The sequence below is a fragment of the Anabrus simplex genome, chromosome 1, assembly GCF_040414725.1.
Source record: "Anabrus simplex isolate iqAnaSimp1 chromosome 1, ASM4041472v1, whole genome shotgun sequence".
Taxonomy (NCBI): Eukaryota; Metazoa; Arthropoda; class Insecta; order Orthoptera; family Tettigoniidae; genus Anabrus; species Anabrus simplex.
In genome coordinates this window covers 938332740-938356828 of record NC_090265.1, presented here as the reverse complement: position 1 = coordinate 938356828, position 24089 = coordinate 938332740, and the positions used below count along the sequence as shown (strand labels likewise).

At 40.7% G+C, this 24089-nt stretch overlaps 1 protein-coding gene across 1 annotated transcript in view; it reads right to left on the bottom strand.

The window, feature by feature from the left end:
* The window catches only part of LOC136857547 (carbonic anhydrase-related protein 10), a 679439-nt gene that overhangs the window by 318805 nt on the left and 336545 nt on the right, over positions 1-24089 (bottom strand). Inside the window, exon 6 of the mRNA XM_068225096.1 lies at positions 4405-4559. Within this exon, the coding sequence (XP_068081197.1) occupies positions 4405-4559 (155 nt within the window). The remainder of the gene's footprint in view (positions 1-4404; positions 4560-24089) is intronic.

Sequence of the window (24089 nt, the reverse complement as noted above, 5' to 3'; positions counted from 1 at the left end):
TAATGCATGTTTATTTACAATCTGTACAAATATTTTACTAGAGTGGTATACTTGGGAAATGAGAAAGAGAAGCAGCTTTCCACAAATGAGTGAGATTGGACTGCACTTTGTTGCCTCTCGTATAATGAACAGCCAAATGCAAATTAAAGGGGCATTTGGAAAAACGAATCACGGTTTAGGTAGGGGAAATAAAAAAATCTCAGGTTTACCTGTGATGTTATCCTTGTGTCTGAATCTGTAGAGGCTGCGGAGAATTTCATCCACAGTCTGGTCACTATCTTCGAGAAGACGTACACGACAAAAATGAAGACATCTAAAACAAAGCATCAGATTCTGAAATTACGATGGTTTCCTGAGGTACCCTGAGCTGTACGTTAATTAACGCTTCCCTCGCACTTTAGCCCATTGCTGTGCTATTCCCCTTCTGTCAATGAAATTCTTTCAGTATGACGTTGAGCCATTTGCTTGAGCGCTCACGAAAACAGCAACTAGTATTTATGCACACCAAACGGCGGCTAGCATATTCCTGGAATTTCATGACAGTAGCCAGCTGAGGCTAACGTTTAAGACTTTCCTTGCTCGCTTCAATTTGAGTACGACAACACTCCTTGAGCCTGTTATCACGGGACGCTATTTACGAAGAGGGAAAGCTCGAATTATCAAGAAGAAGCTACTGGATTGGATTTGATGGAGGGATTGATTGCTATAGTAGAAGGAGAGAAAATTTCAGTATGAGTGGATCATAGGGTATATCACTGAGGAGTCCAGTGTAAGTTGATATATACGAGAGACTTAGGCCCCTCGATCTCAGTCAGGTCTCAGTTGGTATTAGTATTTCGAGAGTCTCACTTGGTATTATAACTCAAGTAACTCAAGTAGAGCCACGTGATATAAGATCAGTGGACACACTTACTTCCGAATTGCGGGAGCAATGACTTATTGCACTACAACGGCAGACCTGTTATACTTTTATTTCTTGTACATTAACACACGGCGAGTTGCTTCATTCGTCTACTTCTGGTCATATTTTACAGTCCTGAACGGACAAGAAAACTATTGCGCCTCAATCAGGCATAAATATATCTTCGTATCTAGAGGAATCATCATTTTAATTTGGAAAAATTCCGATCTTGGTATTGCCTCCACTCTTAAGTACCCATGGTGGCCTGTTTCAGTAGGACTGATATCTGCTTTATAGATATTGGTGTAATAGAGAGTGGTTATGTTAGAGGAAACGTCTTTCAACTCTTGATCTATGTTCGCAACAGGCAGGCCTATTACTAAGATGACGAGATGTGCAGCCTACATGGAAGAAGGCAACAACCACGGAACCAGCCCATATCAGAAGGATGTCCAAATGAACGAGTCTACAATCGGTGAGCGTTTGATTAAATTGCACTAAGCATTCGCAGAGTCAATTAAAGTTATTGAGTTACTTTTTGATCAGTAAACTTTCAGTTCTTGGTACATTACCAGAATTTCATTTTCGCCTAAATAGATTGTTTTCTTTGTTTTGTAATTAATTAAGATTACAGTAATTACCTTTGCTCCTCAAGGTAGTACGTAACTGTTAGTGTCCTATCACCATACTCCTGGGATTATCTTTTGTCTCCTTTTTTAAAATATAAGTCTTGATCTAGACCCGTCAGCTATGCTCTGGTGTCAACTCGTCTTACAAGAGAGAACTAACGTTAATTTTTGATGGGTAACTACGGAACTATTTTAATTAAAAGAAATAATTTGAAGTATCAGAATCTATGAGCTATAGTGTGGCGATTTATGGGCACGTGATAATATTAATCAGATCTTTCAAGGTAGTAATTGAAAACATATATATTTCCGCCCGTACTGGTGCAAGAGCGGGTCCACCACATGGTGGATGTTGTGCGAGGAGTGAGAATAACCTGAATAGGCGCGGAGAAACAGAAAACTCTTTAGACCAAGAAAAGAAATTCAACAAACAACTTGACATAGAAACCGTGATCATTATATACGTCTCACAATTTGTGATCCCATGGCGTTTTCTTGATTGCTCCAAGCATTTCACTCTTGGGTGTTACGAAACACAGCAAGCATATTTACTCACATCATATTCTTTAAGCCTTTCTTTCTGTTGTGATCGTAAGGTAGATTCTGCAGGTTACACTTCATTTGTAAGCCATTATTACCACATTTTATGACCAGGAGCCGCATTGCGTTGGCATTTATAGCCCTAAACAGGAAATTAATACAGTAAAAGTACACCATAACTTTCATCTTCACCTCACAGTACATGGCTGTAGTTCATATATCACTTCATTTTATATTTCTTCTATGTATAAATAAACAGGTAACTTCGAAACAAACACATCAATATTAAACAAAGACTTTGGAAGTATTTTGATGAATAAGGAATACATTATCTAATTTTAACTCTTGAGATTAATTCGTGCCTGTTCGAGCAAAAGGTTATATCTCACAATGCTCTTCCTATCCGTAATTTTCCTAAAGAGTGGTTACGCATTCCATTCACATATGGATATGCAGTCCATTAGAACAATTTTTGGTTGTATTCATTTTCGTATGGTAATGTGTAAAGGAAAATTAACTTTAAGTACATTATACTGTAGCAGTGCGTAAATAAGTCTTGCAAACACACACTCCTAGAGTTCGGTACGGTAAGGTCAATTTTCCTTTACACGAAGGCATAAGAAAATGAACAACACGAAAATTGTTCTGATGGACTAAATGTCCCTATATGGCTGGAAGGCGTGACCAGTCTTGAGAAAAGTAATGGATAGAAAGTGCATTGTGAGATATGAAATTTTTCCCGAACAGCGACAAATAATCATATGTGTAAGATTAGGAGGAGAAAATCTAATTTTCATATTAGAAATCATCAATAGGAGAGACTTAATTTTAGGTAGATGCAGGAAGAAGTGCTGAAACTTTTTAACTAGTAACATCAAGTCCCAGTAAAGGAGATAAACTGACGTGGAAGAGTAATATTAAGGATATTACCTCTAAAGACATTAAATGTAAAATCAGTGTTATCAGGTATCCCTCTAGATGTAAGACTTTGATGGTTTACCTGCTTTTCTTTACGCAAAGTACATCGCGTTCATGTAAGCTACGGAATAAGTAGTAGGTATACAATTCCCTATTAGACGCCATGAAATATCGAATAGCACTCACGAGATTGAGTGTCTCCCTATTCCTTACTAAAACGCATAATATCAAATTGGATCTACATCTCACAGAGGCCGCAGAACGAATATAGGTAATACTGTGCTCTATTTTCTTGACGAGTATAAGATTTTATCAAATTTATTTACTGCTCACTTCAATTGAAATGTACTTGTACACAGCTCATCCTGTCGACCGATACACGATTTTGTAGAAAATCGACCAGTAAACCAATCTCAACTGGCATATTCTGGACAACTTGAAGAATGAAGTAGGTTCTCTGTGAATGTATTTCTATCCAATAACGCTTAAATACAATTACCACGTAGGTACCTTGGTGGAATCATTACCTGGAATGGAATTCAATATTCGGCATATATTTGGCAGGCAGAATTTATCATACATTCCATAAACAAATAAATTTTTATCTAAATGAAATTCTGCACTGGGCATGGTGACAGTACACAGTTGTACTTTACTTTTATCACATTTATTGTTACTCATAATAATAATAATGATAAAAATAAAAGAATGTATATATAGTCCGACTTCTTAGTTGAATGGTGTTTATTGAGCATTTGTCAACCAGGGCGGGGATTTAACCAGGTCTTGTTAATTTATACAGCTCGGGGATTGGGTATTTGTGTTTGTCTTAATACACCTCTTAATTCAAACATCACACTACCAACCACCACAGAAACACGCAATAGTTAAAAATAATTTTGACCACCGGAGCATTTTCTCGCACTGCATTCATAAAATAGCAATTAGGTGAAATTAATTGTAAATAACTGAATTTTCTAGTGCATATTTCTTTAATCATACATCTATTTTCTCTATTACTATATGTTTGTTTCACAGTAAATACACATTTAAATTTCTCCAAAGGAAATAGTGCTAATCGATATGGAAATGTTAGCAAATCCTGTATTTTAAAAATTAATATGAAGAACGACGACTTTCAAAGCGTGTTTTAGGTTCATCTTTAAATACGGCACCATCTTTCTGCTGTATACGGAAACTAATATGTACTGCCCCTCAATAGAGCTGAATATGAATGGAAGAATTGTTATTCATAGAACTTTCATAGTGGCTTCATGCCGACCACTTCTTCGCGATGGCGAAACCATAGCCAAATATAAAATAGATTATAGATGATCCACCAGAGGCGTGAGAGGGTTTTTTGTTTCATTAATTTATTCTATGAAAGTTCGTAAAACAAATATGGAACTTGCTTACCTGCTGTTTTGTGATGTAGATGGGTTTGTTGAGAATGACCCAAGTGACGGTCTCATGGCAAGCGGGCATCGTTGTTGAGCCGTCGTACGTCATGTAGTAGTCCGTATCGGGGAGTAGGCCGCGGATAGACAGCCTCCGTACCTCCACCTCCTGACCTGTGAGGGAAAGCAGTACTGAAATGTTGGTGGGGTAAAAGTGCATGAAGTGCATTTATTTTCACAACCTAGAGTAATCTATCTAAACTACTCTCTGGCTTTTAATCTATTATAAATAAATTGCTAACTGAGTGACATTCTCAATTATTTCTTACTAATTTGAGGTTCTCATCAGTAATATTTAAAATTAAAAGAAATCTCGTCTTTGATCTCAAACTCTGCGCTACGCTGGAGATTCCACTGCTAATGATCACGAAATCAATTCATCGCTGTTCGGACAAAAGGTTATATCTCGCAAAGCACTTTCCGGTCACGCTTCCCAACCACATATGGATATGCAGTCCATCAGAGCAATTTTCGCTGAGTTCATTTACGTATGCTAACGTGTAAAATAAAATGAATCTTAAGTTCTTTATAGTTTAGGAGTGTGTAAATAGGTACTGCAAACATACATTCCTGGAGTGCGGTGCGGTACGGTAAGGTTCATTTTTCCTTTATACCTAAGCATAGGAAAATGAACAATACGAATATTGTTCTGATGGACTATATGAACATGTGTGGCTGGGAGGCGTGACCAGTGTTAAGAGAAATAATGGATAGGAGCAGCATTGGGAACCTTTTGCCCGAACAGTGACGAATTGTTTGATAAAACGACAAATATTTCATCTATTATTTCCTAATCCCATGCCGATTTTGGCGGCCATACCTAGATGCTTTCAGTCTCTATTAAACTCATTTTAGCCAAATTATAGGAAATCATACTGAAATATGTCATCGATTTGAAAGGAAGCTAACACTGTAGTAATTTGCTTATGTGAAAGGTTAAGTGTTCTTTTTTAGAATCTTCTGTGTTTTATTTATTTATTTATTTATTTATTTATTTATTTATTTATTTATTTATTTATTTATTTATTTATTTATTTATTTATTTATTTATTTATTTATTTACTTATAGAGTTACAAATGACGATCGTCGCCATAAGACCTATCTGTGTCAGTGCGACGTAAAGCAACTAGCAAAAAAAATGACGAAGTTTAGACTCTCGGTCCTTTCTTACACTTAACCACATTCTTGATTGCTGGCGGGATTAAATTAATAAGAAAATGATTATGACTGTGACGATAATGAGAGTGCAGAACAGGTCTCAAGATTCAATCTGCAGTGAGAAACTGGAAATATGGAAACTTATGGAATAGAAATTAATTATTTAACTTTAAATTACTGAGAGTGATAATGATGCCCTCGTTAATGAAAACAAGTAACTTCTAACATGCACCATTCCTAGCAGATGATTACATGACTTACTGCGTCATGGTACAATTATATAAGTAATGGAAAATCATCCACATATTCATAAACGTTTGCTACGCACTTAGAAGGAAATCCCAACAAGATCATTTGTAGGAGATTAATGTAGTGCGGTCCCCTACACCAAGTGAGAGAAAATTTCATAGCCTAGCACCAGACACGATAAATGAATCGGTATACTAATCGATGAGTAACGCTGATGAGTGAAGGAGGATAGCTCAGCTCTAAGGAAAGACATTTCGGAGTTGCTTCATTCGAAAGTTGAAAACGTGTGTCCAAGTGTGTAAATGTATAATCTGCTTAATCTTTAATCAGTCGAGTGTTGCGTATTAGGGAGAGACATGAGACGTACCATAAAACGGATGCAAGTGTTCATTGCCTTATGAAGTGCCTTTGTATGTTATTCAGTAGCATCAGGTAATACTGCATAACAGTAGTTGTGTATGGGTAACACGAGCGTCTGAATTAATCTTATCTTCATACGGTGCCGAAGAAGCGACCGGTGAATTTTGAGTGGGTGGAGCGAGGCATTTACTTGCATACAATTATCAGTTATTTGTTTATTCTAATCTACATTTTAATTTATAATGACAGAGATCAGAGACTTTTGCAATGTTGACCGTTGATCTTGAGTTGGAGTGGATGTCTTTGTTTTAGAGTACCTATAGTCCTTCGCTGTCTTGCAATTATACCTTGTGTCTTTACAGAGTTAAAGTAAAGTTCTCGTTGGTGTAGGAGTTGATTAGGATTATGGGTAATTTATTTATTTACTTATTTATTTATTTATTTATTTATTTATTTATTTATTTATTTATTTATTTATTTATTTATTTATTTATTTATTTATTTATTTTTTTATTTATTTATTTTGTTATTCATTTTGTGAATAGCGGCATCAATACCTTGAATTTTTAAGTAATTATAGACTTATAGGTTATATGAAGAGAGGATGTGGGCATAGCTGTGTAAGTGATTAGGAATATCATTCATATAATGAATAAACAGAAGAGGCCTAAGTAGAGAACCCTGTTTCACGCCTGTAATTTCAATTTTCCACTGTGATGTTTTATCATCCAATACTTCACGCTGACGTCTGTTAACGAGGTACAAGGAGAAAAGTCGTATTGCAGATGAGTTGGGATAGAGTTCTTGTAACTTAGCTAATAATATGTCAATATTAGCATTGTCAAATGCGCTACTGAAGTCTAAGGCAGTTATACGAGTCAGTTTCCCATCGTCCGCAGCTTTATTGATGTCATCCGTAATTGAAACATGCTGTGTCCTTTCCTAAAACTTGATTGAAGGAGATCTAAAATAAATATGTTTCAAAATATTGCAGCAATTATTTTTCTATGGATTAGTCTATCTAGGGCTTTAGCGAAGGCAGAAAATATTAAGAGGAGCTAACAATTTGTTGGTGGTATCAAAACTAAGAAATCATTTTATCCATCATCGATCTCGAGCCACCGAATTTGGTCCACATACTGCTGAAAAGTGCCATAATTAACAACAAGGGATGGTGACATATCATATCCCATCTATTTATGTAGTCTTGTCACTGCTGGGTGTCTGTGTCCACAGTTGTGGGGGATGTATAATTTCGGGCGAATCCTACAACTTCTGGCAAAAAATCCCGCCTGATGGCTATGATCGCTAAGGCGTCAAGTATCTATGGTCTGACACTTGGGTTAGCCGGTTAGAGTCCCATTTCTGGAAAAAATGTTACCATTAGAATGCCAGCCGGCAGGAGCAGGCTCTGTACCTGCATCGGGTTTCCTCCTAATCATTATTTCCGCAGGGTAAGAGAGGCGGTAGTATACCATTTCTAATAACTAGATTGAGTGCGAAAGCCCGGATTCAATAAATTCCAAGCTAGAACGATCTTTTGCCCCTACTTGCACCATATGTGAGGAACCTGCGTGTATTTTTTAAATGGCGGAAGTGTAAAGTGTTGAATGTGGGAAAGGAACGTTAATGACGACACAAACACCCTGACCCCAGGCCAGGGATATTAATCATTTACAATTAAAAATCCCTGACCCGGCCGGGAATCGAACCCGGGGCCACCGGGTGACAGGCGGACGCGTTACCCCCTACACCGCGGGGCCGGACTTGCACAAGTTTAGTCTAGAGCAGACTCCTCTGTTTTATTCGACAGGAGCAGGCTCTGTACCTGCATTGGGTTTCCTCCTTTCCCTATTCTTCCCCCTCCTAATCATCATCTTCGCACACGTAGATGCGCAGGTCGTCCATTGGCATCAAATAAAAAGATCTGCATTAGGCGAGACGTACAAACCCTTGGACACTCCTGACACTAAAAGTTATATGCCAAATAAATAGTAAAAATGAAATACAATACTAGAACGGCAGAAACAGTCAAAATGACCGCCATGCATTTTCAAAACTCTATTTGGACTACAGTTTTAATTGTAAGATACTGAGATGCAGTGACTTCTCTTAATTATTAGTCGGGAGCATCCACAATAAATGCAATTAATTTTGCACCATTGCATAGGGCATTAGAAATGTGTATACCTACAACCACCGGAGTGGTCATTTTGACCGCTGTATTAATGATCATAATCAAATGTATTATAACATTATGTCTCCGCAGCTCTTGTTATGATACAAGCTTCTGCTCATAATTAACCTATAAACAGTGGTAATGTTCAAAGCACAACAATGGAACTAGGATATATTACGAACTGTACGAGCATTGTTTCCTCTGCGTCTCCATTAGTGTTGTAATTCATCTGCTTGTCACAGTACAGTAAACATGTCTTGTGACCGATGAAGAGTCTATTGCAAGGCATTTCAGAAGGTACGTCTGATGGAATGAAATGGCGTATGGCTTTTAGTGTCCGATGATAAGTTCCGCTCGCCAGATACAGGTCTTTTGATTTTACAGCCGTAGGTGACCTGCGCGTCGTCATGAGGATGAAATGATGATTAAGACAACATATACACCCAGCCCCCGTGCCAGGGAAATTAACCAATTAAGGTTAAAATTCTCGAGCCTGCCGGGAATCGAACTCGGAACCCCTGTGGCCAAAGGCCAGCACGCTAACCATTTAGCCATAGAGCCACGTCTGATGGAGACTGTGATCCAGATATAGAGGATCAAAGAGGAGAAGGTGCAGACAAACATTACTACCAATTAAGTGATCACTCGGAAAACAGTGATTCAGATCACGCTGAGCACAGAAGGATGAGGGTAGGCTGAGACATTTCTATTACAATAACAATGAGCATGAGAACTTCAGATGACGCCTGACATCGGCTCACAACTGATGAGTTTTCACGTATTGTATTTCAGCCGTAGAAGGTGTAAAATACTGTATAAGGTGTAAATGTGTCAACTGAGATAAAAGTCTCACAGGATCACGTAATACGTTACTAAGTACTGATCGCATCACAGAGTGGACTTTGGGCAGACTACACTTGGTACTGTGGTCGTCTGACGAGAAGTCGCGTGGATGCGGGATAAGGGGTGCTGCGCATGCACCAGTCTCAAGTCTCAACACCTGACAATAAACACCTGTTCCGTCAGTGATGACTCTTGAAAACTGAGGTGCTGTTGTGAAGATTCAAAGTGGTAGAGAAATTGTGCTTTAGTTACACATTTAATGTGTTACATAATGAACAGTTTAATAATGAACATGCATTTGTTTCAGAGAGCTCGCACTGTCTGTCACCACTAATGTCTGCAGCTTAGAGTGTAGTATCTGTTACACGTGCCGCACCTACAAGCTGCCGTGACTTCTCGTCAGACGCAGATAGTATTTTTGCTCACCATGACATATTGAAAGAAAATCCAGATCTTACTCCGTATTCAAAGCGACATGTTTCTGACGCTAGTGTAATGAGTCCATGGTGACTTTTAATTGATAAATCAATATTGAGAAACATTAAAAAATGTACAGAAACAAAGGCAAAACAATACTAATGAGTAACTATGAGTATGGTGAACAAAAATATAATAATGGGTAGTTCTGGGTATAAAATATATTCCACGGCTCGAGTGTTAGACCATGCGACTTGGCGACGTGGTTTGCGTCACGTAAATGTGAGTTCGCATTCGGGAGATACTATGGTCAGCAGTAAGTCACAAAGGAAACAGGCTTTCAGGTAAATAATGCTTCGTATGCACAAACTATAGGAGGCTGTACTGACACTCCGTAAATAAACAGCTTACAAACAAAATGAAACTCCAAACTCAGAAAGAATAGAAGAATCACAACTTAAGCAATATATCCGGAAGGGTAAGACTGAGGATCGCCTACAACAAGACAAAGACATTGAATACCACTGAGAATTGGACAACACCGGAAGGCACCGTGCAAAAGGTGGACAAATTCAAGTACCTAGGAGAATAACAGGAAGGAATAGGAGCAATGAGGGAATAACAGATAGCATAAAGAAGATGCGATCAGCCTTTTGTATGACCAGAGATATATACAATAGAAAGAATATATCTACAGACGCAAAGATTAGACATTACAAGGCAACGGTGATAAATGCTGTGTTATATGCTGCTGAGACAATAGCACTAGGAAGAAGTGGTGCGGAACAACTAGAGAAAGAGGAGAGAAAAATATTGAGGAAAATACTAGACCCTAAGAGAGGAGGTGAGAGATGGATGAGGAGACCCAGGGAAGAACTATACCGGAACATGAGGACAATCTCAGAAGAAATCAGAATGAAAAGAGCAAGGTTTGCGGGACATGTAATCAGGATGAATATGGATAGAATGACGAAAAGAGTATGGTAAACAACAGCGAGGACACGAGGAAAGACAGGAACCAAGTGGGTAGTTGAACTCCGGAAAGATTGGTCGGAATTGGGGATCAAGGTGGAAGAAAAGGAAAATTGGAGAAGCAAGTACATACCGACTAATATGCCAGAGATCAATGATAGGGATGGATACAGGAAAAGGATTGAGAGTCACCAGTGGAGTAGACAAGAGGATACTGAATATCTCGGAAGAAGAGCGGGAGAGAAGAAGAGAAAGGATGAAGAGGTTCTGGGAGGAGAAGAAGAAAATGCAATCCATGAAGGAGCTGTCCGTGGTCCTACAGAGGCCGTAACGCAAGAATAGAAGAAGAAGAAGAATCACTAAAATCATGGAATAAATATGAAACTATTGAACTGACCCTGATAAAATATATCAAATCTATAGAAAATAACTATCAGGGAAAATAAAAAATGACGACTGTATTGTATTGACTCGTTACGGTTATTTAATAAGGAGGTAGGTTGTACATCACTGAATAACTTTCGTAATAATATTTGCATGTAATACATACGATGTCTGCACCCGTAGGCCGAGTATTTGCAGCAGTCCCAAGCATGTAAAAATGGGAGGGAAAATTGTTTTGACTTATTAGCCCCAGAGTTCATATAGACTGGGTATGTATATAGCAAAGTCATCTGCGTACAGGCCATGAAGGCCCTGGGAGGGGTGGAAGGTAAACGCTTCCACTATCCGTAGCCTCGGCACTTGGTGGGGGTAGAGTGGTCAGCTCTACGCTCGGCTGCCTTTGTCCCCAGGAATTAACCTGGTACTCATTTTTGGTGTAGGCTGAGTGAACCTCAGAGCCATATGCACCTACGAAAGTGGAAATATCGTTTCTTGAATGTTTCGACTCCCTGACTCAGAATCGAACCCACGTCCTTCCTGGTGAATGGAACACGCCTTTACCGCCTCCGCCAGGCAGCCCCTAAATTGATGTATACAATAGTATATTTGGTGATCTCGCACAAATGAAACTCCCTGTAGTTGTGAAGGTAAGTTATTGCATAATGCTGAGTGAGGTCATTTATACGAATGTCGTTAGAATTAATGCTCTTGATCAGTAATGAGTTTATGCATTAAACAATGGAAATAAAATGCAATGCAGATTCGTGACTATCAGAATATCGTGACTTCACTGCAATAGCTTCATTCTATTCTAAGAAAGTATTACCCGACATCGCTTTGTAGGCAAATAAAACTCTGATTGTTTGCAGCACTCACTTTAATGGATATCGTCGTAATTTATACTCGGCAAAAGTCAAGAGTTACGATTTATGATATGACCTGAGAAACGTCATTCCACATACCTCGGTTAACAACTGCCTACTTGTAATATTTGTTAGATATTTTAAAACGAACTAAGGTCTACTGGTTCCGGTTAGAGGCGGGATGATTGGCTCAAATCTTAGAGATATGGCTTTCTGGGCCCAAGATGCTGGATTCCGTTCCAGCTCAGACCGGTAGTAACAGAAAACACTCTAATGTATCAGTTTCTTGTGAGCAGATTTTCCGGCAATTAAAAGAAGTCCTTCTGGGCAAATTTCCGGTACTTCTGTGTCTCCGAAAATCGTGGATGTTGTTAACAGGGTATAATATATTGTTCGTATTAGGTAAGCCTGTCATCTATTTCTACAGGGAAGAATGAATCATTCTTGTGGTAATCTACACAAAGATGGTTTTCCGTGGTTTCCCATTTTCACACCAGGAAAATGCTAGGGCTGTACCTTAATTAAGGCCACGGCCGCTTCCTTCCCACTCCTAGCCCTTTCCTCTCCCATCGTTGCCATAAGACCTATCTGTGTCGGTGCGACGTAAACCAACTAGCAAAAGGAAAAAATCTACACAAAATCTATAGTACTGATTCATCCGTTAGGAAGTTTGTCCGTATCTCAAAAAATTACCACCGTAGGTTATTAGCAAGTTATGCTACAAAGAAATCATGACAGAAACAAAGAAGGATACTTATCCAAGGCAAAATGAGGTAAGGAGGCAGGACAATACTTTAACCCTTCCGTGATATACAATTATTATAATGATGACTCGCTCCTTGACTGAATGGTGAGTGTAGTAGCCTTCGGTTCAGATGACCCCAGGTTAGATTATCGGCGGGACTGGAAATTTGAATCTTAAATCGTTAATTCTCTTTGCTGGGAGCTGGGGAGTTGCGCAGTCCCCCAACATTCCTGCAACTCATGTGCCACACACACAACTATTCTCCGCAGGGCTCAGTTGCTCAGACGTTTGAGACGCTGGCCTTCTGGCCCCAACTTGACAGGTTCAAATAGGTCAGCCTCGTGTCGGTAGATATACTGGCACGTAAGAGAACTTCTGTGGGACAAAATTCCGACACCTCGGCGTCCCAGAAAACCGTAAAAGTAGTTAGTGGGACGTAAAGCCAGTGTCATTATTATTACTATTATTATTATTATTATTAACAACTATCCTCCACCGCAATAATACGCAGTTTCCCATACACGCAGACGCCATCCATCATGATCTACCTCACAAAGAATGCATCAGGAGTAGTATAATTGGACAGTTCTGCGGCCACCGCCACCTCCGGCTCCCAGTGGCCACCTCCACCTCCACCTCAGCCAGAGGCCTCCCAGTGGCCACCTCCACCTCCACCTCAGCCAGAGGCCTCCCAGATACCTCCTCCACCTCCCGCGGGAAATTTGAATTTGTAAACAAAGCCACGTGCTTTTTGACAGACAACAACGCACCGCTAACCTCAGTACTGCCATCTTGACGGGCCTAAACCTCAGTAGTACCAACTTAACCTAACTAGCGCGAGGTAAACAAAGCCACGTGCTTTTTGACAGCCACGTGCTTTTTTGACAGCTGTCATCCGCCATCTTTAAACCACAGAGCACTGTGCTGCCCTCTTTATCGTAGTAGATGTAAAATTCATCACCTGTCATCGACAGTGCTGCCATCTTGACGAGCCTAAACCTTAGTGCTACCAACTTAACCTCACTAGCGCTTGGTAAACAAAGCCACGTGCTTTTTGACAGCTACATGCTTTTTTGACAGCTGTCATCCGCCATCTTTAAACTACAGAGCACTGTGCTGCCCTCTTGCGTCACCTGTCATCGGCAGTGCTGTCATCTTGGCGGGCCTAAACCTTAGTGCTACCAACTTAACCTAACTAGCGCGTGTTAAACAAAGCCACGTGCTGTTTTGACAGCTGTCATCCGCCATCTTTAAACCACAAAGCACTGTGCTGCCCTCTTTCGTCACCTGTCATCGGCAGTGCTGCCATCTTGACGGGTCTAAACCTTAGTGCTACCAACTTAACCTAACTAGCGTGAGGTAAACAAAGCCACGTGTTTTTTTTGACAGCTGTCATCCACCATCTTTAATCTATAGAGCACAGTGCTGCCCTCTTTAGCTACTTACCTTTGAAATGTGGTGGCGGATAATTTGAAAAATGCTTTTCGACAAGCAGCCATATTTAATCCAGAGAGAACAGTGCTGCCCTCTATGTGGTGGCGGCAAATTGAAAAATTCCACGTGCTCTTGTTTGAAAACAAACTCACGTGCTTTTTTGACAGCTGTCATCTGCCATCTTTAATCTATAGAGCACAGTGCTGCCCTCTTTAGTTTGAAACGTGGTGGCGGTAAATTCTACGTGCTCTTGTTTGGAAACAAAGCCATGTGCTTTTTGACAGCTGTCATCCGCCATCTTTAATCAACAGAGCACCGTGCTGCTATCATGCGGGCAATTTCATCACCTATCACCCGCCATCTTTAATCTACAGAACACCGTGCTGCCCTCTTTATGGCTACTACCTTAAGCATGTAGTAGCGGGCAATTTGAAAAGTTCTGTTAGCTATCATCCACCATCTTTAATCAAGAGAGCACCGTGCTGCCATCTTTAGTTGAAATGTGGTGGCGGCAAATTCCACGTGCTCTTGTTTGGAAACAAAGCCATGTGCAGCTGTCATCCGCCATCTTTAATCAACAGAGCACCGTGCTACTATCATGCGGGCAATTTCATCACCTGTCATCCGCCATCTTTAATCTACAGAACACCGTGCTGCCCTCTTTATGGCTACTACCTTAAGCATGTAGTAGCGGGCAATTTGAAAAGTTCTGTTAGCTATCATCTACCATCTTTAATCAAGAGAGCACCGTGCTGCCATCTTTAGCTAGATACCTTTGAAATGTGGTGGCGGCAAATTGAAAAATTCCACGTGCTCTTGTTTGGAAACAAACTCACGTGCTTTTTTGTCAGCTACCATCCGCCATCTTTAATCAACAGAGCATAGTGCTGCCCTCTTTAGTTTGAAATGTGGTGGCGGCAAATTCCACATGCTCTTGTTTGGTAAACATAGCTACGTGTTTTTTTGACAGCTATCATCCGCCATCTTTGAGCACCGTGCTGCCCTCTTTATCGCAGTAGATGTAAATTCGTCACCTGTCATACGCAGTGCTGCTATCTTTAGCTAGATACCTTTGAAATGTGGTGGTGGATAATTTAAAAAGAAAAATTCTACAGCAGTCCTCTCTCAACGCTAATTGCATAAGATGGCGGCTATACATGACTCCTTAAGGGTGCTTACGCAAGATGGCTGCTATACACAGGTTCTTATGAGACGCCCTTGGGATGCTTGCGCAAGATGGCAGTTATACATGGCTCCTTATGAGATACCCTAGGGATGCTTGCGCAAGATAGCGGCTGATCTTATGAGGCGGCTTAAGGGTCCTTGCACAAGATGGCTAGAGACGCCCTAAGGATACTTGCGCAAGATGGCGGACACAAGATGGCGGCTATACACGTCTCCTTATGAGACGCCTTAAGGGTGCTTGCGCAAGATGGCTGCTGCTCTTAGCTTAGAGACTAACGTGTCGTGCTAGTTCGATTCATTAAATTTAGGGCTTAAATGCAAAATGTTAAATATCTCGAAAGCAGTGCATCGTAGAGCAAAACGGACAAAAAATGTTCTGCCCAATACCTCGGTTCGCAGTACGAGGATCAAGTAAAACATAGTCTAATGATGAGATCAACGGTTCGGTTCCTACTTAGGCCCTTTGGCATTCACTCTGTTTTAGCTTGTATTGAAGTAAGTCTTCGTAACATGATCAGGTCTAGCTATGGTAGAGAGTATAACGTGCCGTGCAGGTTCGATTCATTAAATTTGGGGCTTAAATGCAAAATGTTAAATATCTCGAAAACGGATAAAATTTTTCTACCTGATACCTAGGTTTGCAGTATCAGGAACATGAAAAAAACATAGTCTAATGATGAGATCGACGGTTCGATCCTTACTTAGGCCCTTTGGCATTGGCAGCTATCTATTTCTACAAGATGGTGACTATACATAGCTTCTTATGAGACAGCTTAAGAGCGCTTGCACAAGATGGCTGCTGCTCTTATGAGACGCCCTAGGGGTGCTTGCGGGAGGTAGCAGCGACAAGACGGTGACTATACACAGCTGCTTATGATACGGCCTAGAGGTGCTCACACAAGATGGTGGCTGCTCTGATGAAGAAAGTTAGCTTTGCATCGTGCAGGTATCTTTACAGCACTAAACCTCATACCTTTGAAATGTGGTGGCAGGTAATTTGAAAAATTCGACGTGCTTTTTCTTCACAGCAGCTATCTTTAAACAACATTTTTTTTTTTTGCTAGGGGCTTTACGTCGCGCCGACACAGATAGGTCTTATGGCGACGATGGGATAGGGAAGGCCTAGGAGTTGGAAGGAAGCGGCCGTGGCCTTAATTAAGGTACAGCCCCAGCATTTGCCTGGTGTGAAAATGGGAAACCACGGAAAACCATTTTCAGGGCTGCCGATAGTGGGATTCGAACCTACTATCTCCCGGATGCAAGCTCACAGCCGCGCGCCTCTACGCGCAGGGCCAACTCGCCCGGTCTTTAAACAATAGCGGCTATACATAAGCTGTTAAGGCCTCCTCTTATGTCAAGGTATAGCTCTATCGAACAAGTTTAAACCTGCATCGGGATAGCTAGAGTAAGCATGTGCTGCAGTGATGACGTCATTATGCATGTTTAGACTTGCAAATCACTAAAGAAACATAACAAGACTAGAATCGAACACCGCACTCTATGCCGTTAACTTTATCATGTGATCGGAACATTGATTGAAGTGTTTAGAACACTAAATAAGTGATCAAGACTATAATAGAACACTGTACTCGATACAACATGTGTTTAGAACATGTCAGGGGATACCTTTGTTCTAAGAAGATTAGATTACCGCACATTCCTTGGCTAAAGGGCTAATGGGCTAAAGGGCTAATGGGCTAAAGGGCTAAAGGGCTAAAGGGCTAAAGGGCTAAAGGGCTAATGGGCTAATGGGCTAAAGGGCTAGGGCGCCTCTCCTCTCTTTATCCGGGCTTGAGACCGGCTCTACAACTAGAGGCGGAGTTAACACCCTAAGGAAGGGAGAATGTTGGGAAATAATCTATACGAATATAGCTACTCGATCGACTATATACTACAGATGGATGACTTAGGTGAGGGTAAGCGCTTACTTAATAATACCAACACGACGTAATTCATGCTCTATTTCAAAAATATCTTCTTTGTACTGTGTGTAACCAGCATCATGATAGGCTCTTAGCAGTTGTAAACGTTTTACCAGTACGTTGGGGTCTTTACAGTAGCTTATATCTACATAGGGTAACAGAGGCTTGTTGTGAACTTTGAGTCTATATGCAGACAGTTGAGTGCAGGGACTTGTTTTGATATAATACGTGCTTCAGCAGTAGCGTTTCTAGGTACAAACATAACTTGTTTCGATAGCGATGAAGCGTTGAAATTTCCTTCTTCTTTACCTTGCATCTCTTCTTGAGATGTTTGCACTTCGACAGAACGTGTAGTAGGCTTAGGAAATGAAGTAAAATCATCAAGCTGTAATGGCAATGAATTTTCTTCTTCTTCTACTTTCCCTTTACCACTGTTTTGATCAACATCATTATCCTTATTATCATAATCATGATCTTGCCTCTCTTTATCTTGAAGTTTGTGCTCAGTAACAGAACTTGCAGCAGGCCTAGACAGCAAGGGAGAATTAAAAATCTCTCGCAGAGGTGTACTTTTTAAACATAAATCAGTGTTCGCTGGAATATGGTTGAGCTCTTTGTATTTTGTTCCCGATGAAGCTACATTACACGCGGCTTCATGACGTTGAGCGTTGTATGCGTTCTTGAACTCTCTTCTACAATGTTTGCATTGAAAAATCGTCCTACATGATATCTCATGACGTCTCCTGTGATAGCTTCGGGAAAATGCTTTTCCACACTCTTCGCAAATATACCTAGAAATAGGTTTTTCCATGACGGACTTTTATCTTCTGCTAACAGATTCTTCTTTAAATCTACTCGACATTTGTTACTCTCTACTTCGATGATGCGAACAGCTTAGCGATTAATAGTAAACTAACACAAAAGCGTATAACCAAGGTAGCAACAGTAAGGTTTAAGCCCATCAAGATGGCAAGAGTGAGGTTAGCGACGTTCTGCTGTTGGATTTTAAATTCCGCGCTGTAACATGCATAAGGTGGCAGCCTTGAGGTTTACTGCCGTAAAGATGGCAGCAGTGAGGTTAGCGACGCTCTATTGTCCTTCAAAGTGAGGTTAGGGTTCGTCAAGAAGACAGCTGTCAAAAAAGCACGTGGCTATGTTTACCAAACAAGAGCACGTGGTCGTAACGTCACGGTCACGTAGTATGCTGCTTCAGCATGCAATGTTCAATGTCTACACCTACGTAGTAAACACTCTGCTATGTTCACAAAATTTTTACTCACAACTATTTTTTATCCTTTAAGTTCGTGCACATAGGTTATGTTAAGATAGCAGCACACGTACAAGCGATGGTCACGTGCTCTAGTAGAAGATGCATGCATTATCAAAAGGTGATACGTACACGCTTTTAAACCTTGCTATTCTTACTGCTACTATGTTCGCAAGATTTTCAAAGATCGCTATTCTTTGTGCTTTAAGTTCGTTCGCATAGGTCATGCTAAAGTAGCAGAGCAAACACATGCGAACGTTGTACATTCTAGCGGAATGTGTTTAGTACGATAGTTGATGCATGCAAAATCGATAGGTGTTGTGTACACGCTTTGAAACTTAACTATTCTTCGTGCTTTAAATCCGTGCACATAGGTTATGCTAAGATAGCAGCACACTCTAGCGGGAGAAGTTTAGTACTCTAGTTGATGCATGTATAATCGATAGGCAATGCGTACACGCTTTTAAAACATTGCTATTCTTACTCCTGCTGCTATGTTCACAAGATTTTTATACATCGCTATTCTTTATGCTTTAAGTTCATGCGTATAAGTTATACTAAGTTAGCAGCATACTTATAAGGTTGTTGCACGCTCTAGTGGAAAAGTTTAGTAAGAAAGACGATGCATGCAAAATCGATAGGTGATGTGTACACGCTTTGAACTTGGGTATTTTTTGTGCTTTAACTTCGTGCACATAGGTTATGTTAAGATTGCAGCACACACAAGCGATGATCGCACGCTGTTGTGACAGAAGTTTAGTACAAGAGTTAATGCGTGCAAAATTGACTCGTGTTGTGTACACGCTATTCTTTGTGCTTTAAGTTCACGCACATAGGTAGCAGCACACAATTGCGAACGTTGTACACTCTAGCGGTAGAAGTTTAGTACGATAGTCGATGCATGCAAAATTGATAGGTGATGTGTACACGCTTTGGAGCATAGCTATTCTTTGTGCTTTAACTTTATACACATACGTTAGCAATACACATATGCGATCGTTGTACACTCTGGCGGTAAAAAATAGTCGATGCATGCAAAATCAATAGGTGATGTGTACACGCTGTTAAACATCGTTATTTTTGTGCTTTAAGTTCGTGCGTATAGGCTATGCTAAGATAGGAGTACAATCTAGCGGGAGAAGTTCAGGGTGATCTGTACACGCTTTGAAACATGACTATTCTTTGTACTTTAAGTTCATGCACATAGGTTATGCTAAGATAGCAGCACAATCTAGAGGAAGAAGTTTAGTACGAGAGTCGATGCTTGCAAAATCGATAAGTAATATGTACACGCTTTGAAACATGGCTATTCTTTGTACTTTAAGTTCATGGGTATAGGTTATGCTAAGATAGCAGCGCAATCTAGCGCAAGAAGTTTAGTACGAGACTCGATGAATGCTAAATCGATAGGTGTTGTGTACACGCTTTGAAACATGGCTATTCTTTGTACTTTAAGTTCATGCTAAGATACCTGCACAATCTACCCGAAGAAGTTCAGTACGAGATTCGATACATGCAAAATCGATAGTTGATGCGTACACGCTTTGAAACATGACTATTCATTGTACTTTAAGGTCATGCGTATAGGTTATGCTAAGATAGCAGCACGATCTAGCGGAAGAAGTTTAGTACGAGAGTCGATGCATGTAAAATCGATAGGTGATGTCTACACGCTTTAAAACATGGCTATTCATACTGCTGCTCTGTTCCTAAGATTTTTAAACATAGCTAATCCTAATGCTGCTCTTAACGACGTAGAGCTAAGGATTGATGAAGTGACCGTGACGTCACGACCACGTGCTCTTGTTTGGTAAACATAGCCACGTGCTTTTTTGACAGCTGTCTTCTTGACGAACCCTAACCTCACTTTGAAGGACAATAGAGCGTCGCTAACCTCACTGCTGCCATCTTTACGGCAGTAAACCTCAAGGCTGCCACCTTATGCATGTTACAGCGCGGAATTTAAAATCCAACAGCAGAACGTCGCTAACCTCACTCTTGCCATCTTGATGGGCTTAAACCTTACTGTTGCTACCTTGGTTATACGCTTTTGTGTTAGTTTACTATTAATCGCTAAGCTGTTCGCATCATCGAAGTAGACAGTAACAAATGTCGAGTAGATTTAAAGAAGAATCTGTTAGCAGAAGATAAAAGTCCGTCATGGAAAAACCTATTTCTAGGTATATTTGCGAAGAGTGTGGAAAAGCATTTTCCCGAAGCTATCACAGGAGACGTCATGAGATATCATGTAGGACGATTTTTCAATGCAAACATTGTAGAAGAGAGTTCAAGAACGCATACAACGCTCAACGTCATGAAGCCGCGTGTAATGTAGCTTCATCGGGAACAAAATACAAAGAGCTCAACCATATTCCAGCGAACACTGATTTATGTTTAAAAAGTACACCTCTGCGAGAGATTTTTAATTCTCCCTTGCTGTCTAGGCCTGCTGCAAGTTCTGTTACTGAGCACAAACTTCAAGATAAAGAGAGGCAAGATCATGATTATGATAATAAGGATAATGATGTTGATCAAAACAGTAGTAAAGGGAAAGTAGAAGAAGAAGAAAATTCATTGCCATTACAGCTTGATGATTTTACTTCATTTCCTAAGCCTACTACACGTTCTGTCGAAGTGCAAACATCTCAAGAAGAGATGCAAGGTAAAGAAGAAGGAAATTTCAACGCTTCATCGCTATCGAAACAAGTTATGTTTGTACCTAGAAACGCTACTGCTGAAGCACGTATTATATCAAAACAAGTCCCTGCACATCAACTGTCTGCATATAGACTCAAAGTTCACAACAAGCCTCTGTTACCCTATGTAGATATAAGCTACTGTAAAGACCCCAACGTACTGGTAAAACGTTTACAACTGCTAAGAGCCTATCATGATGCTGGTTACACACAGTACAAAGAAGATATTTTTGAAATAGAGCATGAATTACGTCGTGTTGGTATTATTAAGTAAGCGCTTACCCTCACCTAAGTCATCCATCTGTAGTATATAGTCGATCGAGTAGCTATATTCGTATAGATTATTTCCCAACATTCTCCCTTCCTTAGGGTGTTAACTCCGCCTCTAGTTGTAGAGCCGGTCTCAAGCCCGGATAAAGAGAGGAGAGGCGCCCTAGCCCTTTAGCCCATTAGCCCATTAGCCCTTTAGCCCTTTAGCCCTTTAGCCCTTTAGCCCTTTAGCCCATTAGCCCTTTAGCCCATTAGCCCTTTAGCCAAGGAATGTGCGGTAATCTAATCTTCTTAGAACAAAGGTATCCCCTGACATGTTCTAAACACATGTTGTATCGAGTACAGTGTTCTATTATAGTCTTGATCACTTATTTAGTGTTCTAAACACTTCAATCAATGTTCCGATCACATGATAAAGTTAACGGCATAGAGTGCGGTGTTCGATTCTAGTCTTGTTATGTTTCTTTAGTGATTTGCAAGTCTAAACATGCATAATGACGTCATCACTGCAGCACATGCTTACTCTAGCTATCCCGATGCAGGTTTAAACTTGTTCGATAGAGCTATACCTTGACATAAGAGGAGGCCTTAACAGCTTATGTATAGCCGCTATTGTTTAAAGATAGCTGCTGTGAAGAAAAAGCACGTCGAATTTTTCAAATTACCTGCCACCACATTTCAAAGGTATGAGGTTTAGTGCTGTAAAGATACCTGCACGATGCAAAGCTAACTTTCTTCATCAGAGCAGCCACCATCTTGTGTGAGCACCTCTAGGCCGTATCATAAGCAGCTGTGTATAGTCACCGTCTTGTCGCTGCTACCTCCCGCAAGCACCCCTAGGGCATCTCATAAGAGCAGCAGCCATCTTGTGCAAGCGCTCTTAAGCTGTCTCATAAGAAGCTATGTATAGTCACCATCTTGTAGAAATAGATAGCTGCCAATGCCAAAGGGCCTAAGTAAGGATCGAACCGTCGATCTCATCATTAGACTATGTTTTTTTCATGTTCCTGATACTGCAAACCTAGGTATCAGGTAGAAAAATTTTATCCGTTTTCGAGATATTTAACATTTTGCATTTAAGCCCCAAATTTAATGAATCGAACCTGCACGGCACGTTATACTCTCTACCATAGCTAGACCTGATCATGTTACGAAGACTTACTTCAATACAAGCTAAAACAGAGTGAATGCCAAAGGGCCTAAGTAGGAACCGAACCGTTGATCTCATCATTAGACTATGTTTTACTTGATCCTCGTACTGCGAACCGAGGTATTGGGCAGAACATTTTTTGTCCGTTTTGCTCTACGATGCACTGCTTTCGAGATATTTAACATTTTGCATTTAAGCCCTAAATTTAATGAATCGAACTAGCACGACACGTTAGTCCCTAAGCTAAGAGCAGCAGCCATCTTGCGCAAGCACCCTTAAGGCGTCTCATAAGGAGACGTGTATAGCCGCCATCTTGTGTCCGCCATCTTGCGCAAGTATCCTTAGGGCGTCTCTAGCCATCTTGTGCAAGGACCCTTAAGCCGCCTCATAAGATCAGCCGCTATCTTGCGCAAGCATCCCTAGGGTATCTCATAAGGAGCCATGTATAACTGCCATCTTGCGCAAGCATCCCAAGGGCGTCTCATAAGAACCTGTGTATAGCAGCCATCTTGCGTAAGCACCCTTAAGGAGTCATGTATAGCCGCCATCTTATGCAATTAGCGTTGAGAGAGGACTGCTGTAGAATTTTTCTTTTTAAATTATCCACCACCACATTTCAAAGGTATCTAGCTAAAGATAGCAGCACTGCGTATGACAGGTGACGAATTTACATCTACTGCGATAAAGAGGGCAGCACGGTGCTCAAAGATGGCGGATGATAGCTGTCAAAAAAGCACGTAGCTATGTTTACCAAACAAGAGCATGTGGAATTTGCCGCCACCACATTTCAAACTAAAGAGGGCAGCACTATGCTCTGTTGATTAAAGATGGCGGATGGTAGCTGACAAAAAAGCACGTGAGTTTGTTTCCAAACAAGAGCACGTGGAATTTTTCAATTTGCCGCCACCACATTTCAAAGGTATCTAGCTAAAGATGGCAGCACGGTGCTCTCTTGATTAAAGATGGTAGATGATAGCTAACAGAACTTTTCAAATTGCCCGCTACTACATGCTTAAGGTAGTAGCCATAAAGAGGGCAGCACGGTGTTCTGTAGATTAAAGATGGCGGATGACAGGTGATGAAATTGCCCGCATGATAGTAGCACGGTGCTCTGTTGATTAAAGATGGCGGATGACAGCTGCACATGGCTTTGTTTCCAAACAAGAGCACGTGGAATTTGCCGCCACCACATTTCAACTAAAGATGGCAGCACGGTGCTCTCTTGATTAAAGATGGTGGATGATAGCTAACAGAACTTTTCAAATTGCCCGCTACTACATGCTTAAGGTAGTAGCCATAAAGAGGGCAGCACGGTGTTCTGTAGATTAAAGATGGCGGGTGATAGGTGATGAAATTGCCCGCATGATAGCAGCACGGTGCTCTGTTGATTAAAGATGGCGGATGACAGCTGTCAAAAAGCACATGGCTTTGTTTCCAAACAAGAGCACGTAGAATTTACCGCCACCACGTTTCAAACTAAAGAGGGCAGCACTGTGCTCTATAGATTAAAGATGGCAGATGACAGCTGTCAAAAAAGCACGTGAGTTTG